At 49.7% G+C, this 16,069-nt stretch overlaps 1 protein-coding gene across 2 annotated transcripts; it reads right to left on the bottom strand.

Annotated features, from left to right (window-relative positions):
* Window positions 1–236: 236 nt before the first annotated feature.
* Window positions 237–16,066, bottom strand: TPRA1 (transmembrane protein adipocyte associated 1). Of its 2 annotated transcripts, none has more exons than XM_061357148.1 (11): window positions 15,953–16,066; window positions 12,082–12,281; window positions 11,816–11,948; window positions 9,471–9,557; window positions 7,955–8,027; window positions 7,420–7,499; window positions 6,230–6,340; window positions 5,755–5,815; window positions 4,654–4,756; window positions 4,067–4,147; window positions 237–3,017 (listed from the first exon to the last, which is right to left on the bottom strand). In XM_061357148.1, exons 1-11 carry the CDS (start codon window positions 16,049–16,051, stop codon window positions 2,783–2,785), a joined length of 1,263 nt encoding a protein of 420 aa, XP_061213132.1. In that variant the 5' UTR covers window positions 16,052–16,066; the 3' UTR covers window positions 237–2,782. The 2 variants fall into 2 exon arrangements, with proteins under 2 accessions (XP_061213132.1, XP_061213133.1); XM_061357149.1 differs by lacking the exon at window positions 15,953–16,066 and adding an exon at window positions 13,908–14,018.
* Between the last annotated feature and the right edge of the window lie 3 nt (window positions 16,067–16,069).

Here is a 16,069-nt window from a genome sequence, read left to right as displayed (position 1 = left end):
GTCATGCCCAGGAAGAGCCACCAGAAGTCAAAGGTTTCACTGACAATCATTTAGCCCATTCTCCAGAGCCATCCACTGCCCTACCATAGCCTCCCAAGAAGGAACGGATCCATCCCTGACCCAAGGACACCGTTATTCCATTATCATCTGCCATATTTGTTCACAGATGTAAAAATCAACCCTTAAAGTTCGCTTTTCTCCATAATCCAGAGCATTTAACAAAGAATGCATGACCATTTATGCCAAACTTAATTTTATTTCTTTATTTTACAAACAAAAATATACATTTATTCTGTATTTTCTCTCTTTTACCTCCCCTCCTCACACATAACACACCTGTGCTCAAGGACCATGCTGAAGATGGCCAAAAGCATTCTCTATGTACACAAACACACAAGAGGAAGGTCAGCCCATGACCTAGTGCAGAAGCTCCTCAGCAGCAGAACACGGGGCACCCCGGGGTACCAGAGCCCTGCCTGCAGAGGACAGGATGGATGCGCTGCCCGCTCACCCGGGTGATGCCTCAGCACTGGTGAAGGGTGAACTCATAACCTGCTCCTCACACCACCAAGGAGGGCAGGGCTGTCCCCTGAGGGTGCTGAGTCAGCAGAACCTCCTTGGGATGGAGATGCAGCCGCTCCTTCATCCCTCAACTGCTTTGAGCCCTTTGCACCTCTTAGCTCCAGTGAAGGCCCCTCGGTTCCAGGGGAGCTGTGCAGGTTCCTAACAGCAGCTCGGGCTCAGTGCTGAGCAGCAGCAGGAGGACAACCCAGGCACTGTGTTACCCATCCATGGCAAAGCAGGCAAGCAGGGATCAGGCCAATGCACAGCAAGCGACATCAGGAGGAGCACAGCCACATCTCTGACTTGGCCAGGTGCTTGTGCAGCCCTTCCATAGTCACTGCATGGAGGGGAAACGTGACAGGCTGCTCCCCTGCAAGGGACAATTCAGCTCGCACAAGCTGAAGCCTTTTAGCCTCAAAAGGAACTGAAAAAAGAATATAATGAAAGGGAGGCTGTTTTCAAGGTACCAGTGCTAGTTACAGGCCTGCAGGGCAAAGTCCACAGGCAGGACAGAAGCTGTGCTGCTCATGAACAAAAACAGGTAAGCAAAGGGCCTGCATAGTTTTAGCAACCAATATGGACTTTGTGTCCTTGCCCAACCTTTGCTTCCCTATAGCAGGAACACCAGGTAGCAAATGCTTTCCTCTGCCTGCTCACAACCGAGATGAACACCTCCACACTGCAGCCTGCATGGTGATACCTGGAAACTGGTACCCGAGTGCTCTGCAGAACAGCAGTGAATTGGCCAAGAGATGCACAGAGTCCCCAGACACTTCAAATCCCTCTTTCTACCATCTCTAATGAAGAGTTGCTATTGCTTAGAGCAGATCTCCACCTACCTGAGGGATTCAGGTAGGAAAGCACCCCACAGCTACAGGAGTACACTTCTTCACCCCTGGAGAGCACAAACCAGCCTGATGCAGCTTCCAGCTGAAACAGTCCCTGGGTTGGAACACGGTGTCCTGAAACTGTGTCAGACAGCTCAGACAACAGCAGTCCCTTTTCCAGCATGGAAGAGAAGAAGTTCCAGATAGTATTTAAATGAACCACACTCCACATGCACAGAAGTATTTTCAACACTATCAAGCCATAAAGCCTATCAGACCAGCAGAAGTCTGGGGATCTGAACCACAACACAAGAGGAGAAACATCCATCTCCCACTTGCCTCCCAATTAAGAACAGCAGCCAGCTCCATTCTAGCACATCTATGGTGCCTGAGACCTTCCAGTCCCTCAACACTGACAGCTTGGACTCATCATGGGCTCTGCTCTGCCTCAAGCACCTGAACACCTTTGGAGCCTTCATCTGCAGAGTCAGCCTCCTCCTTCATAGCACTCTCCAGGGCCCTGCCAGAGCCATGAAGCAGGGCACAGATGGGAAATGCACCTTCCTCACTGGTTTTAGTCTCGAAACTCAGCCTGCTTCAGTGGTGTTACTCACATCTTCCTGTGAGCTCAGCTGCACACTGGTGCAGCCTCCATAGACCCGTTCACAGCTCATTCAGCTTAGCTATGCAGAAGCACTGTCAGTCCTGCCTCTCTACTGCTCAGTCAGTTCACACCATGCTGCAAGTTACCAGCCCCACAGGATGCTCCCAGGGCAAAGAACAGTTCATTCCTCTCCATACCTCTCCTTTCCACCCAGAACACTCCTTTTAACCCCTAGCAACTGCAGTTCATGACTTCCATCAGCACTGGCTGAAAGCAGAGGTGAGCCCATCTGACCAGCTTCCCTCAGGCACTATCCCCTCTGTTGCGTCATGACCATACCCAGGCAACCATGCTACTTGGAACAGCCCAGGAAGACCATCTTCAGTTCCAACCACCAAATTCTCTCTCCATATGTACAATACAGCAGTGAAATCAACACCCTCATCCCTAAACACCATTCCCCAGACAAGTGCTTTCAGTCATTGAAAGGAAGAGGTGCCAGTCAGGCCTTGTCTTCTGAGTCACATTCACATCTGGAACGTGGAGGGTCAGGAAGGTTCAATGTTTATAGGTTTATGAACAAAACTGTTCTACACTGTCCTCAAGTAGCAACAGTAAGTGTTCTTTCCAACAGGATTTGGGCTGCCAGCTGAGTTCCACAATAGGTTTTGGAAATCCTAAGGAAGAGAGGAAAGCCATGGCAGATAGCCAAGGACAGGTTTCCAATGGACATCCCAACGGCTGTGGTGTGAAGGGGTCAGGAAGGAGAGGGATGAGGCAGCCCTGCTCACGCGTTGATGGCTTTCCAGCGGTCACTGTCTATGCTGTTGACGCTGCCCACGTGGTAGGGCAGAGAGGCCATGTCATCCATGTAGGCTGCAGTGTCGATCTGAGTGCTCGAGTAGAAGCCAGAATCCAGGCCCTCCTTCTTGGCAACAGCGTAAGGGTGGGGAAGGTGCACGTCCACGTCCTCTGGTTCATCCACCTGACACTTGTAGGAGAAAAGGATCTTTGGTTCAGACCTGCAGTGATAAAGATTTAAAACACTTGCTTAAGCAATGTAGTATCACAATGTAGAATCACAGCCACTTATCCTTAACTGACACTCAGCAGCACTAAGAAACTGCATATTCAGACCCTAAGAGCCTCTTTCACACTACCTTTCAGTCCTGAAATACACCTAGCAGTGTGTTTCACTGGGCAGAGTAACTGCCATGAAGTGATGCTAAAGGTAACTTTGGATTAAGTCACTTAAGAGAATTAAAACTGGCAGAATCCGAATTCCATGTGGGAAAGGTGCTCTCATCTTTGGGAGTCCTGAATTAGTGACACCAACAGAACTGGGGCCAACACGTCTCAACTTCCATCTGCGTGCACTGGGAAAACCAAAACACAAGACAGGGATATTGTGGATCTGCAGCTTCCATCTCTAACTCCAGACACTTTTCCCTTCTGCTTTCAAAAGGCAGCAGAGGCACACTTGGGTATCATAGGAGTACTGCATATGTTAGTTATTGTAAAGCCTGCTGTGTCTTGCTCCTGCACAATAAAAGCTAAAGCTACACTAAACCACTCGGGTTTTCCTACCAAGCTGCAGCTCCTCCAGTGGCCACACAGCGGCAGCCGCGAGTCAGGAATCGCACCCCCGAGGGCCTTAACTGGTGATCCTCGGGCTCATGGCAGAGGATTCCTCAATCAGCTACCGAACCCCCAGAGCCTTTGTACAAACCTAACCCCAAACCCACCCCCAAGAACATTCAACCTTCCGGGACTCAATCTCTCACTATACATTTAGTTAACTTCGGTTTGTGCTAAACAGGATGCAGACACTGAAGAAGTATTTGAGAGGAATACAGCATCAACTCTATTTTGCATATAAAGAAGTCTTGGATAGAAGCAAACAGCCCTGGCTCACATAGGAAAAACCTCAAGGCCAGAAATGCAAAACTGGTTCCCTAAGTTCCCTTCCCTGTTCCAGTCACTGCCTTGTATTCTACAGATGGGGAGGACTCTAGAGCAACACAATGACATGACAATACATCCCCTATGAACCCTCATCCTGGCTACTCACCCAAAGAAGCCTTTCAGGAATGCCACGTAGATGAGAGGTGCAAAGAAGCTGAAGTAAAGGAACGTGGTAGCATCAACACAGCTGTCAACAGCAAAAGGGAACATGAAGGAATTTAGCATGCACGCACAATACAGCTGGGTAACAACAGTCACATCCCCCAGTTTCCTTCCAGGGTATCCAAGGAGGGGACAAGGAAAGTCTTGTGCTCAACAACTTCAGATTGATGCAGAGTAAGACACTGCCATAGGTGTGTGTCACTGCTTCTAGACACTTGGAGGGAACCATGCCAAGACCCAAGGTCTGGCCAAGAGGAGTCACAGGGCTCCCAATTCTGACTCAGCAGTGACAGGGATCCCTGCAGAACCACACTCCAGGTTTGAACAAGGGGGTCCCCATGCTGTTCCTAGCAGTCAGGCCATTTCCTCCCTTATTACCTACAAAACACAGGCCAATGGCCAGGCATTAGTAAATTCTAACTATTACTTTCACCACTTCAAGACTTTGTTTTCCTGGGAGAGGCAGCACTGAAGGACACTCGCCTACAGCACGAGAAGCCAGACTGCAGGGCTGCTCCCCAGTGTACGTACCACAATCCTTCTATGATATCCACACAGAGGAGGGCACTGCCCAGGCCCTGCACCAGGTTCAGCAGTGCCAGGATTCCAGCATAGACATAAAAACTCTTCCGGGCTGTGGGGAAACATGGACACAGATGAAACCCAACCTCGTAAGCACCAGCCCTGAGCAAATCTGTTCAGTGGAGATGGCATACCCAGCAGAAGGGTCTAACTTATCTAAGAACTCCTGAAGAACTAAGAGTGCATCTTCCTGCCCCACACTGGCAGGACTGATGGAGGTATAGTGAGCTAAACCATACCCTGCCCTGCATGAATACATGCACCAGGTGGGTTTTGAAAACACACGGCCATGGCAACACATGCAGAGATTCTGGAGGCAAGCATCTGGAACCAGTGCAAGCCACATAACTGAGTGTAAGAGAAGCCAAAAACCCCAGAGCTGCACCACAAGCTGTGCCCTTCCAATGCACAGCACTCACAAAGCTGCTCAGGAGAGCTGGACAGGAACACACCAGGCCCAGGACCTGCTGCTCATGGCGTGTGCCACATTCCCCTCCCTCAGGGTACCACACACAGATCCTGACACTACTTAAGAGAACAGCCCAATGCAAACATCTGAGTAACAGCTTCTCCCCCCACTCAAGGCCTGCAGATACTCTGCAACAAAGAGAAACCAAAGAAGCTTCTTAATAAAGCAAATGCCCAGATGAAAATTGCTAAGCAGCTCCAATGAGCATTTCTTTCCCTGGGGATGACCAACATGTACTCATTAACTTCACACACACAGTTCAAAGGAAGCTGTTATTAAGGAGCTATTTCTTCCCGGCTCTCTGCAGATAATGTATCTACATTACATCTGTATCATTAGCTGAGTTGTAAATCTTGTTTCCTTTATGTAATTGTTTAGCTACCGAAGTAGCAAAGTAATTGCTCTCCAAAGGGCACAACATACCATTTTTGCAGGGATAACTTATCAGTCCTTAGTGTCTGTACCCCAAGACAGTGGTATGTATCTGCAGTGCAACCAGATACGGGAACCTCTTATTCCCACCTATGCTTCATCCTGGCTCTGCCTCCACCTGTCCTATGGAACACACCACAGTCACTTACAGGGCAAGGAAATCCGGTCTTTCAGAGGAGTCTTTGGAAGAATCACCACCAAGGAGTAAACCTGTTGAGACAAAGTGTAACTGTTCCACTGCTGCTTGGCAGCTGAACTCAGCAATCTTTGCAGGGATGGTGTGTGGTGTCACACACGCTATAGATGCCTCAGGACAGAGGCACACACCCCTGATACTAAACCCAGTGCAGATGCGAAGGCCCCAGACCTCACCCCATCAGCACATAAAGGCTGGTCCCTGAGAAACAAGGAGTGAAGAACATTGCTTTGGTTGGAATTCACCTGTCACAGTGCATCCCACTCCTACCCCACCTTGCCTGCTTCAGCTTCCCTGCCATGTGGGCAGCATCAGTGCTGCACTGAATCCACAGGGCTAAGGCTGCCTTATACACAAATCATCCTCCCTGCCCCATACAGAACATACAAGCAACCTACCAAAGTGCTTAACTCATGCCCAGTACTTACCAGAAAGAAGAAGCAGGAGCTGGCAAGCCAGAAGTGTCTCCCTCCATGGCCATAGATGTTGAAGTCCTCTGCTGAGAGGTGTGCATCAGGGTACAGGATTTCCAGGGTGCCCTAGGAGAGAAGTGGCACCAACATGATCCTGCTGCAGGCAGCACCCTCACTATAGCGAGTGTCTGGACAAGGGAGAAGCTCAGACAAGAGCTGTCCCTGCCCCCAGGAGCCAGCTATTGCCCTGCTTAGAGCAAGTCAAGCTCACACTGGAAGAGAGGAAGAAACTGAAGACAAGAAGTGAGGGGAGGAAAAAGTGGCAGGAAAGCAACATCAATGACATTCCAGAATAGAGACCGAATGAAGGGATAAGGGTGCAAGCAGCTGTCTGACATACACAGAGCTCCATTTCCATCTCTAAAGTAAAGCCTTTCTGCTGAAACATCTGGAGCCTAAAAGCCCACACATAAAAGTCTCATTCACTTCAATTGCTTAAAGAATGGTATGAACAGAAGCTACCACACAGACAGTGGAGAGGGAAAAGTGCTTGTAAACACCCAGATACAGCTCCAGCACTTGATATTTCTGAGGCTCCTCAGCTTTGATCAGCTCACTGCCTCCATAAGCAGGAGCCTGGTCACAGAACAAAGATCTGTGTGTTATCCTGGTGCTGCCCCAAGCACAGAGACACAGGGCTGACCACTTAAACACTGAGGAGCAGAATAACCCCAGACACACACTGCATTGTTCAGAGATGGGGACGCAGCTGATGAACAGAGCTCACAAGCCAGCTGCCAGTCTGAAGGGCAGCAAGAGCTCTCAGCTCTCAAATGTCAGAGACAAGAGGCTCATTGCACTGCCCTTGCCTAGCAAGCACCTCAGGTCTCTCCATCTCCCTATCCTAGTGCTTGAGGCTGGAGTCAGAACCTGTGGCTCGGGTGTGAAAGCCTCTCATTTCCCTTTCAAGATTCACTAAATCCATCTAAACCTCACCTCAGTTCTTCACCGTGGCCGAGTCATTCATACCATAAGGGAGATAGAGTCTGGTGCTCGCTCTCAGGGATCCTCACACACTGCCAAAGCATCCATTCTTCCCACAAAACCTCATCTTAAGATCAAAGCTGCCACTTTCCAGATAGGAGTCCTGCAGGCAACTGCCTAACCCCAAGCAAAGCCTAACTCTTCTGCTCCCATGTACCCACCTGGGTGACAGAATAAGCCAGGGACAGCACTGTAGTGATTGCCAGAACACGTTTCACACTGGACTTGCTCTCCAGGTGACCTGGAATTAAGCAATACACGAGTGACTCAGGATGTGATCCCAGCCCTGGTCAAAATCAGTCCTGTCCAAAAGCAATAGGGGAAAACACTTGTATTTCCAGAGGCCTTCAAGGGCAGGTTAAAGCTCACTTAACCACTCAGACCACCAAAGGAACCTCCTTTGAACTAGCATTGAAGCAAGGATCAGACTGTTGATCTTTGCACAAGTCTTCTTCCCCTAAGCTGTCTCCATCACATGCATGCACAAGAAGCAAAGCACAAGCCCTGAAACCACACAAGCCATAGATCTGCAAATGCAATCAGACTTTCAACCATTTATACCAACTCATCAATGTGTCCTGTGTCTTTATCCTAGAGCTCCTTCCCTTTATAGGATCAGCATCCCCCAAACTCCCAGATGCAGACAGAAAGGGAACAGGAAACATTCCAAGCACTCAAAACTCTCCTGACACTTACCAAAGGCAAGACCTAGAATCACCACACTCAGTTCAATCGCCAGAAGGAAGAACCTTGTGATCTCCCACAGGATCTGAGGGGTAACAGAAACCAGACAAGCGTGATTAGATGGAGCCAGGGTTGGAAGTGAATACAGCAAAACCACACTCCCTGCTCCAGGGGATGGCAGGCTCTGAATGGAGCCAACAGCATGCCTACCAAGAGAGGAAGTGGCCATGGTTTGCCACACTTGAAGATCTGTCCCTTGTCATGCATGTGTTCTGGCTGCTCTACTCCCAAGGAGCACAAACCCATGAGCACCCCAGATGTATAACAGTGAACATGGCTGGTTCTTACAGCAGCAGACTCTGCAGTGATGCCTGAACAAACTCAGTATTCTGCACTCCTCCAAAGCTTCTGGTCCCTCCATTGAAGCACATTCAACTCTAAAGCCCTCCCACTTCCAGCTTGTCCTTTCCATTCCCAGGTTTTATTTGGTAAGGGAAGAAACCAGCAGGTGAGGCAGCTTTCCAGGTAGTCATGCAATAAATCACTGCCAACCCTAGAATGGGAACCCAGATTCCAGCTTATTAATGCTTTGCCCATAAACACTGAAAGGCACCTCCTGAAGACACACAATAGTTTAAGAGGTATTTAAGGAGACACTTCTAATGTCAGTAAATGCACAGTGTGTGTATATGTATGAGAGAAAACCAACCAAACCTAATAGACATGACAGAACATGTGCTTACAGAAAAACATGAGTCTGTCTTAGTGCATGACTCCCAGCACAGTGCACTCAGCAGCAGCACCAGAGCTGAAGGAAAGCACCTTCCCACCTCTCCTCCATTATTCAAGTCCTGCATCTCCATCCCCTCAACAGAGGTGAATGAAAATGCTGCCAACATCCAGCAGTGCATTACAGTGCTCTGTCAGGTAACAGGAAAGGGAAAAGCAGAACCAGCACACTGAATAAAGCCAGGAGACCTGGACTCTGTGGCTCTTCTTCCCTTAACAGCTCCAGAACTAGAGAGCTCTTTGGTTTAGGGAATATTCTGCAGCAAATGAGTACAGAGGAACAGCATGTACAAGGCTATGTCCTGTTTGCTGAAGGTTCACCCTGTGCTCAGTGCAACAAGGACATTCAGATATCGGTTTCAAAAGGGAATTTGGGTTTATTTGCTTTAAATACAAAAGAATTCAATCTTTTTCATAGAGACACTCCAACACTGCAGTAACAAAGGGCAGGTCTTCCCTGTCTGAATGTTCAGCTTGTGCAGCACAGAATCATTCCAGCCCTGCAACAGGAAAGCTTTGCTGCCATTATTTGTGTACCTATTTTAGGAAGCCCATTGTTTTACAGCCCTGGATGTTGTGATCATTTAGATACAGCTATCACAACAGGATTCCATGGTACACATATCTGAGTACTGCAAAAACACACATCCCTCTTGCATGCACATAAAGGGAAGCTGTAACAGATTGCTGTGCTCAGAGCTGCACTACACACAGCCTCTAAAATCAGTGTTGCACCTACCTTATCAGCAACTGTGGCAGCATCAGAGGCACTCACAGTCATGGAGACAACAGCACGGGCAATGCCAACTAAAGCCACCACAAATACCTACACAGAGAGATACCAGAAGTGAGCTCCCATCAAAAGGCACTATGTAGTGATCAGAAACCCCTTTGGAATCATTGCCAGGCCAGCTTTCCAGTGTCCTAAGGCTTTCCTGTAGCAGATGAATTTGCCAAAGATGCCTGAGGCCTGTTAGATGGAGGAGCACAGGCTTGGAATTTAGGAAATAACAAATCTCCTCAACGTCAAATTAAACAGCTCTGAGGTCTCATCCACTCCTTACAACAGCATCTTTATAGGCAAACAGTGTTCCCACCCTTCAGTCCATGGGCAGGGGAGGAGAAGAGCCACACAAAACCCACATCCCTCCAAGTTAGAAGATGAAGTGCTTGGTGTGACTGAATAAACCAGACTCATCAGATAACAGAAGCCACTCGACACCAAGTCCCACACTTCAGATCTGGGGTTCCCTCACTCATTACTGACAGTGCTCAGGAATGCAGAGTTAAACATCACCTGCAGCCACCAGCTTCAATGCATCTCACCCTGCTGCTCAGTGCAGATACCCAGCTCAGCTCAGGCACCATTTAAGCATGACAGCATGGGGCTCAGCCAGGTTAATTTACCAACCCCTGTGCTGGCACAGCCACAGGATGCAATTAAGAGCTCAGCTGGATGTACCTCCCCTCTGCTGTGCAGAAAGCAGTTTCCAGATCAAACTCCAAGTCATAAGCTAATTCTAATGATGAGGGTATGAGGCAGCTGAATCTATTAAAGAATGAAGAGTCCAAACTGATTCCAAGGTGGCTGAAGAATGGAAATGATCAACAAGTCACCTACAGCGAATATTTCTTCCTCAGAGGAAGAAGGATGCAAATAGCATGAAAGGAGAATACACCACCACGCTCCTGGGGTGGAAAACTCTGGGACAAAACAGAGACAAAAAAGAAGGGTCCCTGAGTATAATGGTGCTGTACAACAGCACCAGTTTATGGGAGGGGAAAATACACCCTTTTGGCTTCCTCTCTTAAGTAGGTACTCTTCCCAATCTATTAACCTAGCTTTAATCACTGACTCCACAAGAAAGCATTCCTTTAAGACAGGACAAACAGCCATCTGAAAGGAAATCCCCACAGAACACACTTCCACCTCATTTCCCAGTAACATACTCCAGAAGGTCAAACTGAAGAGAGGTGTTTTCCTCTCAGGCTGTGTGTTGGCTGGGACACAGGAGCCGGTACAGGGCTGTGGTTTGGATCTGTGCTGAAAATGGTGTTGATCACACAGGGATGCTGTTCTTATTGCTGAGCCTTACAAAGGGCCAAGGGCTTTTCTGCTCCTCACCCCACAAGTGAGGCTGAGGCTATACAAGCATTTGAGGGAGACACAGGCAGAAGAGTTGACCCAACTGACCCAAGGGATATTCCAGACCACATGGCATCATACTCAGCACATAAAACTGGAAAAAGAAGGAAACGAGGAATGTTTGGAGTGATGGTGTTGGTCTTCCCAAGTCACCATTACACATGTTGGAGCCCTGCTCTCCTGGGGATGGCTGAACTCCTGCCTGTGATGGGAAGTGCTGAAGGAATTCCACATTTTGCTTTACCTATTAAACTGTCTTTATCTCAACCCACAAGTTTTCTCCCTTTTACCCTATTCCACCCTGAAGGGTAAAAGTGTGAGGTGCTGGGGCTGAGCTGTAGGCTGAGGTTAAACCAGGATGGGCTGCTCCTTTACTTCCTGCTTCTTGCTCTGTTTTGAAACAGTGGCAGCATCAAGTCAGTTCATTTGTTACTTCCCTTTGGTTTATTGCTATAATATTGAACAGGGACGCTTCTTAAAGCACTGAAGAACACAAGTGCATTATGCTACACACTGCGACAAACCAGGATCTCAAAAAGCACCTACAACAGAGCTTCTGAGTGGTGCTCTTAACAGTTTCACACTTGCTGTTTTCCAGCGTTTCACTTTTACTGCCTTAGTGAGAAACTGGTTTTGTGTCACTTGCTATGTAGCGCAAGGAGCAAGCGTAAAATACTAGATTCAAAGACAAGAAAGCAACAAAAGAATAAAGAGGGAAAACAAAAATCACCACAGGAGAACAAAATCCACTCAAGTCCAGCAGATATGGGCCCAGAATCTGAGTCTATTTGTGTAGCACACCTTCACCTTCAGCTAAAACAGGCTTTGCCTCTGCAGGAGCAGGCCTGGGCTCTCTCTCCACCAACTCAGTGACGCTGTCCATGAGTGCTGATAATACCCGCTCACTCCTCAGTTCTAAAGCACAGAGAGGTACTCACTAGGATGTAGAATGTAGTGAAGATGGGGCTGGAAGTGACCCGGATTTTAGCCCTGGCAGAGGGCAGCTTCCAGAGAAGGAACATAAAGAAAAGCACATTGGGCACCAGGAGCAGCAGATCCCAGTAGCGGACTCTGCAAAAGGTAAATAACACAGGGGTTTTTCCTGCTCTGCAGCAGGCAGGAGGGAAGGCACCAGCCCCTGCCCGTCCTCAACAAACCCCGAGAACACAAGCTCTTTCCACTGGCCCCATTTCCTCCGTCTCACCTGGACTTCCCGATGTCCTCATAGAGCAACAACAGGCACTTGTGCGGCACAGTGATGTTGGTGTCGTTGGTTGCCTGTGTTGTCGTTGGGGCCAAGCTTGTCACATTATCCAGGGCTGTCACCAAGGCAGTTGAATGGGTGATGTTGTCAGACTCAGAGAATCTCAGAGGCATCACGGACTGGAACATCCTGCCTTCCTCCTGGTCCAGGTCAAACAGAGCGCAAGGCAACCATGGCAGAGACAAAAAGGAACATTACATCAGTTGAGTCAGAGGTAGAAAACCCATCCCTGCCATTAGGCCCCTGCACAACTGCTTCCTGCTGGTTACAGCAGGTTATCATCATCACAGACACTCTTGCACAATGAAATGCCACCTGTCCTGACTCTGCACACAGCATTAGGGTGGACAGGACGAACATGCTATCCTGTATCACAGTAACAAACACCTTCAAACTAGCACCATACCACGTTGGAGTAAACTGTGTGACTTTGAGCTTTGGCATATTCATAGGAAAAGGAAATCAAGACTCAGCAGCAATACATGGCATCATCAGATGAGATGGCAACCCTGCAGCACCACAGCATTCCTTATCATTCTAGCTCCCAAGATCAGGAAGTTACAGTCTATTATTTGATTTCAGCTATTGCAAATTAAAACATGAAGGCCGCTACCCAAAACCTCTTGCTTATAGGTCCCTTCCGACCCAAACCAGGCTGTGATTCTCCAGCTTCTTCCCATCCACCAGTCTCAACTGCACTGCCCTTCTCAGCACAGAGCAGCAGCCACACCGGTGGTTCATGAACCCAGAAGCAGACACAGGCCTATCTAACGGGCCAAACCCACAGGCAGCAGGGTGCTCTGGTCAGAATCAGGAGAATTCCTGTGCCTGCCCTACTTTAGACCTCTCCTGCCCCTCAGGAAGATGGCAGAAGTTCCCATGATGAAACCTCTCTGCAGTGCCTTCCCTGAGAGAACAGTCATGTCTTTTCCACCACCTCTCCATCTCCCAGGCCCTGAACTGCTGCAGTATTAACTGTCCCTCCAGAAGTCAAAGGGAAGCTCTGCTCTGCTATCCATTAAACTCCATGTGCTCCATGCCCGTGCCAGCAGCAGTTTGTCCTCTGTTGGTTCTACGGTAGCCTTGAAAGTGGACTATGGCACAGAATCCATTAGATCAGGATGCAGTGCACACTCAGGGTCTGACCCGATTCTCCTTGCTAAGCTCCTGATCCAGTGTATCACCTTGTGCAAATCCCCTCCTCACCCTAAAGCAGCAACCACACCGTTAAAGGCACTTGGCTGGCTACAAGCTCAACAGCAGCACAAGGTCCTGCCACCCCTACTGGCATTCCCTAAAGAGGTGCTCACAGACACACAAATAAACTCCATTAGCTGGCATGCTAAAGGGGCACATTGCCAGGGAGAGCACTCTGTGTGCCACAGCTAATCCAGGATCCCTCAGAACAGCTCTCCCTGTTTGACTTTAGCCCTGGCAGGACCTGGCAGCCCCAGGGCCAGCACTCACAAGGTGTTTCCCTGCGAGGTCCTGGCTGAGTCACAGGTTGGAAAGGCTCAGCACAGCCCTGTGTCAGCTTTCAGAGCTCCAGAGCACCTTGCCCACAGGCTGTCAGCCACAGGATCCCCTTGCTCTGCAGAAGCTGAGGCTCTTTGTGGGTCCTCTGAGGGCCAAGGGACCATCTCACCTCAACCAACAGATGCTGCCTTGGCTCATCCATGCTGGCAGGCACTCACTGAGACGGGATTCTTCTTTTGTGACTGCCATATGCTGTGCTGCACAAGCAATGTCACATTAAACACACAGACCTGGAAAGATCAACTTTGTGCCAAAAAATCCTAGCAGAAGTTCCAGCAGGCAACCTTGACATTCCAGACTTATCTCCAGAAGTGTCCTCCCTTCCTTCCAGCTTCTCCCATTTGAATTGACACTGTTTGAGAGTGATTGTTGGTTAGTAACTTCAGAAGACCTCACAGAGCATGGGCAGAATAACACCAGCAACTGCAAACCCTCACAGCTCCTAACAACGCTTCCTGCACAAAGAATTCCATCTGCTTGTCAGACTGAAAAGAGCTCAGGGATAAAGCTGTGAGAATTACATGGGGATAACAACTTCCTTATAAAAGGAACAAACAGGCTCCACTCTTTTTGCCCTAGAAGCCACCGCTATCGCGTTGCAGCAGGGAGCTGCTGATAAGGAGAGGAGTTGGCCCCATGGAACAGAGCTCCAGTCACAAGGTTCCAAAGGGCAAAGCAGAATCAGGCTTACCTCAGCCAGGCTGCTCGCTACAGCCAGGTGTTGGGGTCCTGCTCTTCCTCCCAAGCTGGAGCAAACAGAACACCCAGGGGGATAAGACAGGGCAGCAAAGCCATCAGCCAGACAGCGTGATGCCTCCGCTTCCCAACAGCTAAGCCCTACAGCAAGGATGTGAGGAACTGTTCAGTTCCTGAGGAAATCACCAGCAAAATCCCTCAGCAGCAAGAGCAGGAACTGATGGGAAGGATCCGGGAAGGCTTCGTCACCCACAGCAGCGCCTCACTGTCCACAGCCCTGCCTGGTCCAAAATTAACCCAGTCAGCTGAGCATAGCCCAGGCATCACTCACCCCACTGTGCACTGCAGCCAGCCCAGCCTGCAGGGGTCAAACCACCCCAGCCACGTGAGGAAACCACTGCCACAGTCCTGGTCTCTCTTTCCCAGAGAGGGCAGCTTAATTGACCATAAACCAGAATCCCAGCCTGGTTTGTGTTGAAAGGGACCTTAAAGCTCATCCAGTCCCAACCCCTGCCATGGGGCAGAAACACCTTCCACTGGAGCAGCTTGCTCCAAGCCCCTGTGTCCAACCTGGCCTTGAGCACTGCCAGGGATGGGGCAGCCACAGCTTCTCTGGGCACCCTGTGCCAGCGCCTCAGCACCCTCACAGGGAAGAGCTTCTGCCTAAGAGCTCAGCTCAGTCTCCCCTCTGGCAGGTTCAAGCCATTCCCCTTGGCCTGTCCCTACAGGCCCTTGTCCCAAGCCCCTCTCCAGGTCTCCTGTAGCCCTTTTAGGCACTGGAGCTGACCCTTGATTGCTGCATCCCAGCTGCACCTGCAGGACTGTGATCACCTCACACCATGGGGACGTTGCTTCTTGATTCACCCCAGTGTAACTGTACCAGAGCTCAGTGAAGCTCCGGGCTCACATCAGTTTGTGCTCTCAAAGCCCGACCACATGAAGGGGAGTTAAACACTGCCAGGCTTCCATTAAAAAATGCTAGTTTTATTCCCTTCTGAAGACAGCAACAGCAACCCCTGCAAGCACAGATCATAGCAAGGGTAAGGCTGCTCCTTAAACCCACACCAGACAAGACCCCTGCTTTAATACAACTGTTACTTCAGTGAGTTAAAATCCAACACAAGACACGACAACTGCAAACCACTTTAAGCTCTTCCTTTTTAACCCTCGCTGTTGGTCACAGCAGTTGTGCTTTGCATTCCACCCTCAGCACTCACAAGACAGGGGACTTCCACACCTCCCCTTCTCTAAGCTTCATCCTCACAGCCCATTTGGAACTCAAAGTAACTGCAACGCTAAACCCAACCAAAATTAAGCCCCAGAAGTATGGGCCATAACCCAAAGCCATCGGTATTACCCAGACCATCGGACCAGAACCCAGAACCATCCCAGTTCGCAGATCTCTGTTAGAAAGGCGCATCCTGACGGCTGGTGCTGGTTTGGTTTTGGTTTTGGTTCCTGGAGAAGGCGGCAGCTGAAGCACAGCGCCGGCCTACGGTCACTCCACCCCCGCTGGCAAGGCCGCACTGCCGGGTTCGGGTTTAAATGGACCGGAGAGCAGAGGAAAGCCTCCGGTTACCTCCTGCCCAGCAGACAGCGGTGCCTGCGGGCGCTGCTGCCACAGGAGGGCTCCCGGCTGCCATAAAACACCGCTCGGAGCCGGCTGAAGCGCCTGCATGGGGCAGAACCCAGCGGG

This window comes from Neopsephotus bourkii, unplaced genomic scaffold, assembly GCF_033783945.1.
Source record: "Neopsephotus bourkii isolate Nb327-2 ecotype Australia unplaced genomic scaffold, CSIRO-AGI_Nbou_v1 NB_887, whole genome shotgun sequence".
Taxonomy (NCBI): Eukaryota; Metazoa; Chordata; class Aves; order Psittaciformes; family Psittacidae; genus Neopsephotus; species Neopsephotus bourkii.
Note: the sequence above shows the minus strand (reverse complement) of the source record. Positions and strands in the feature narration are given on the sequence as shown.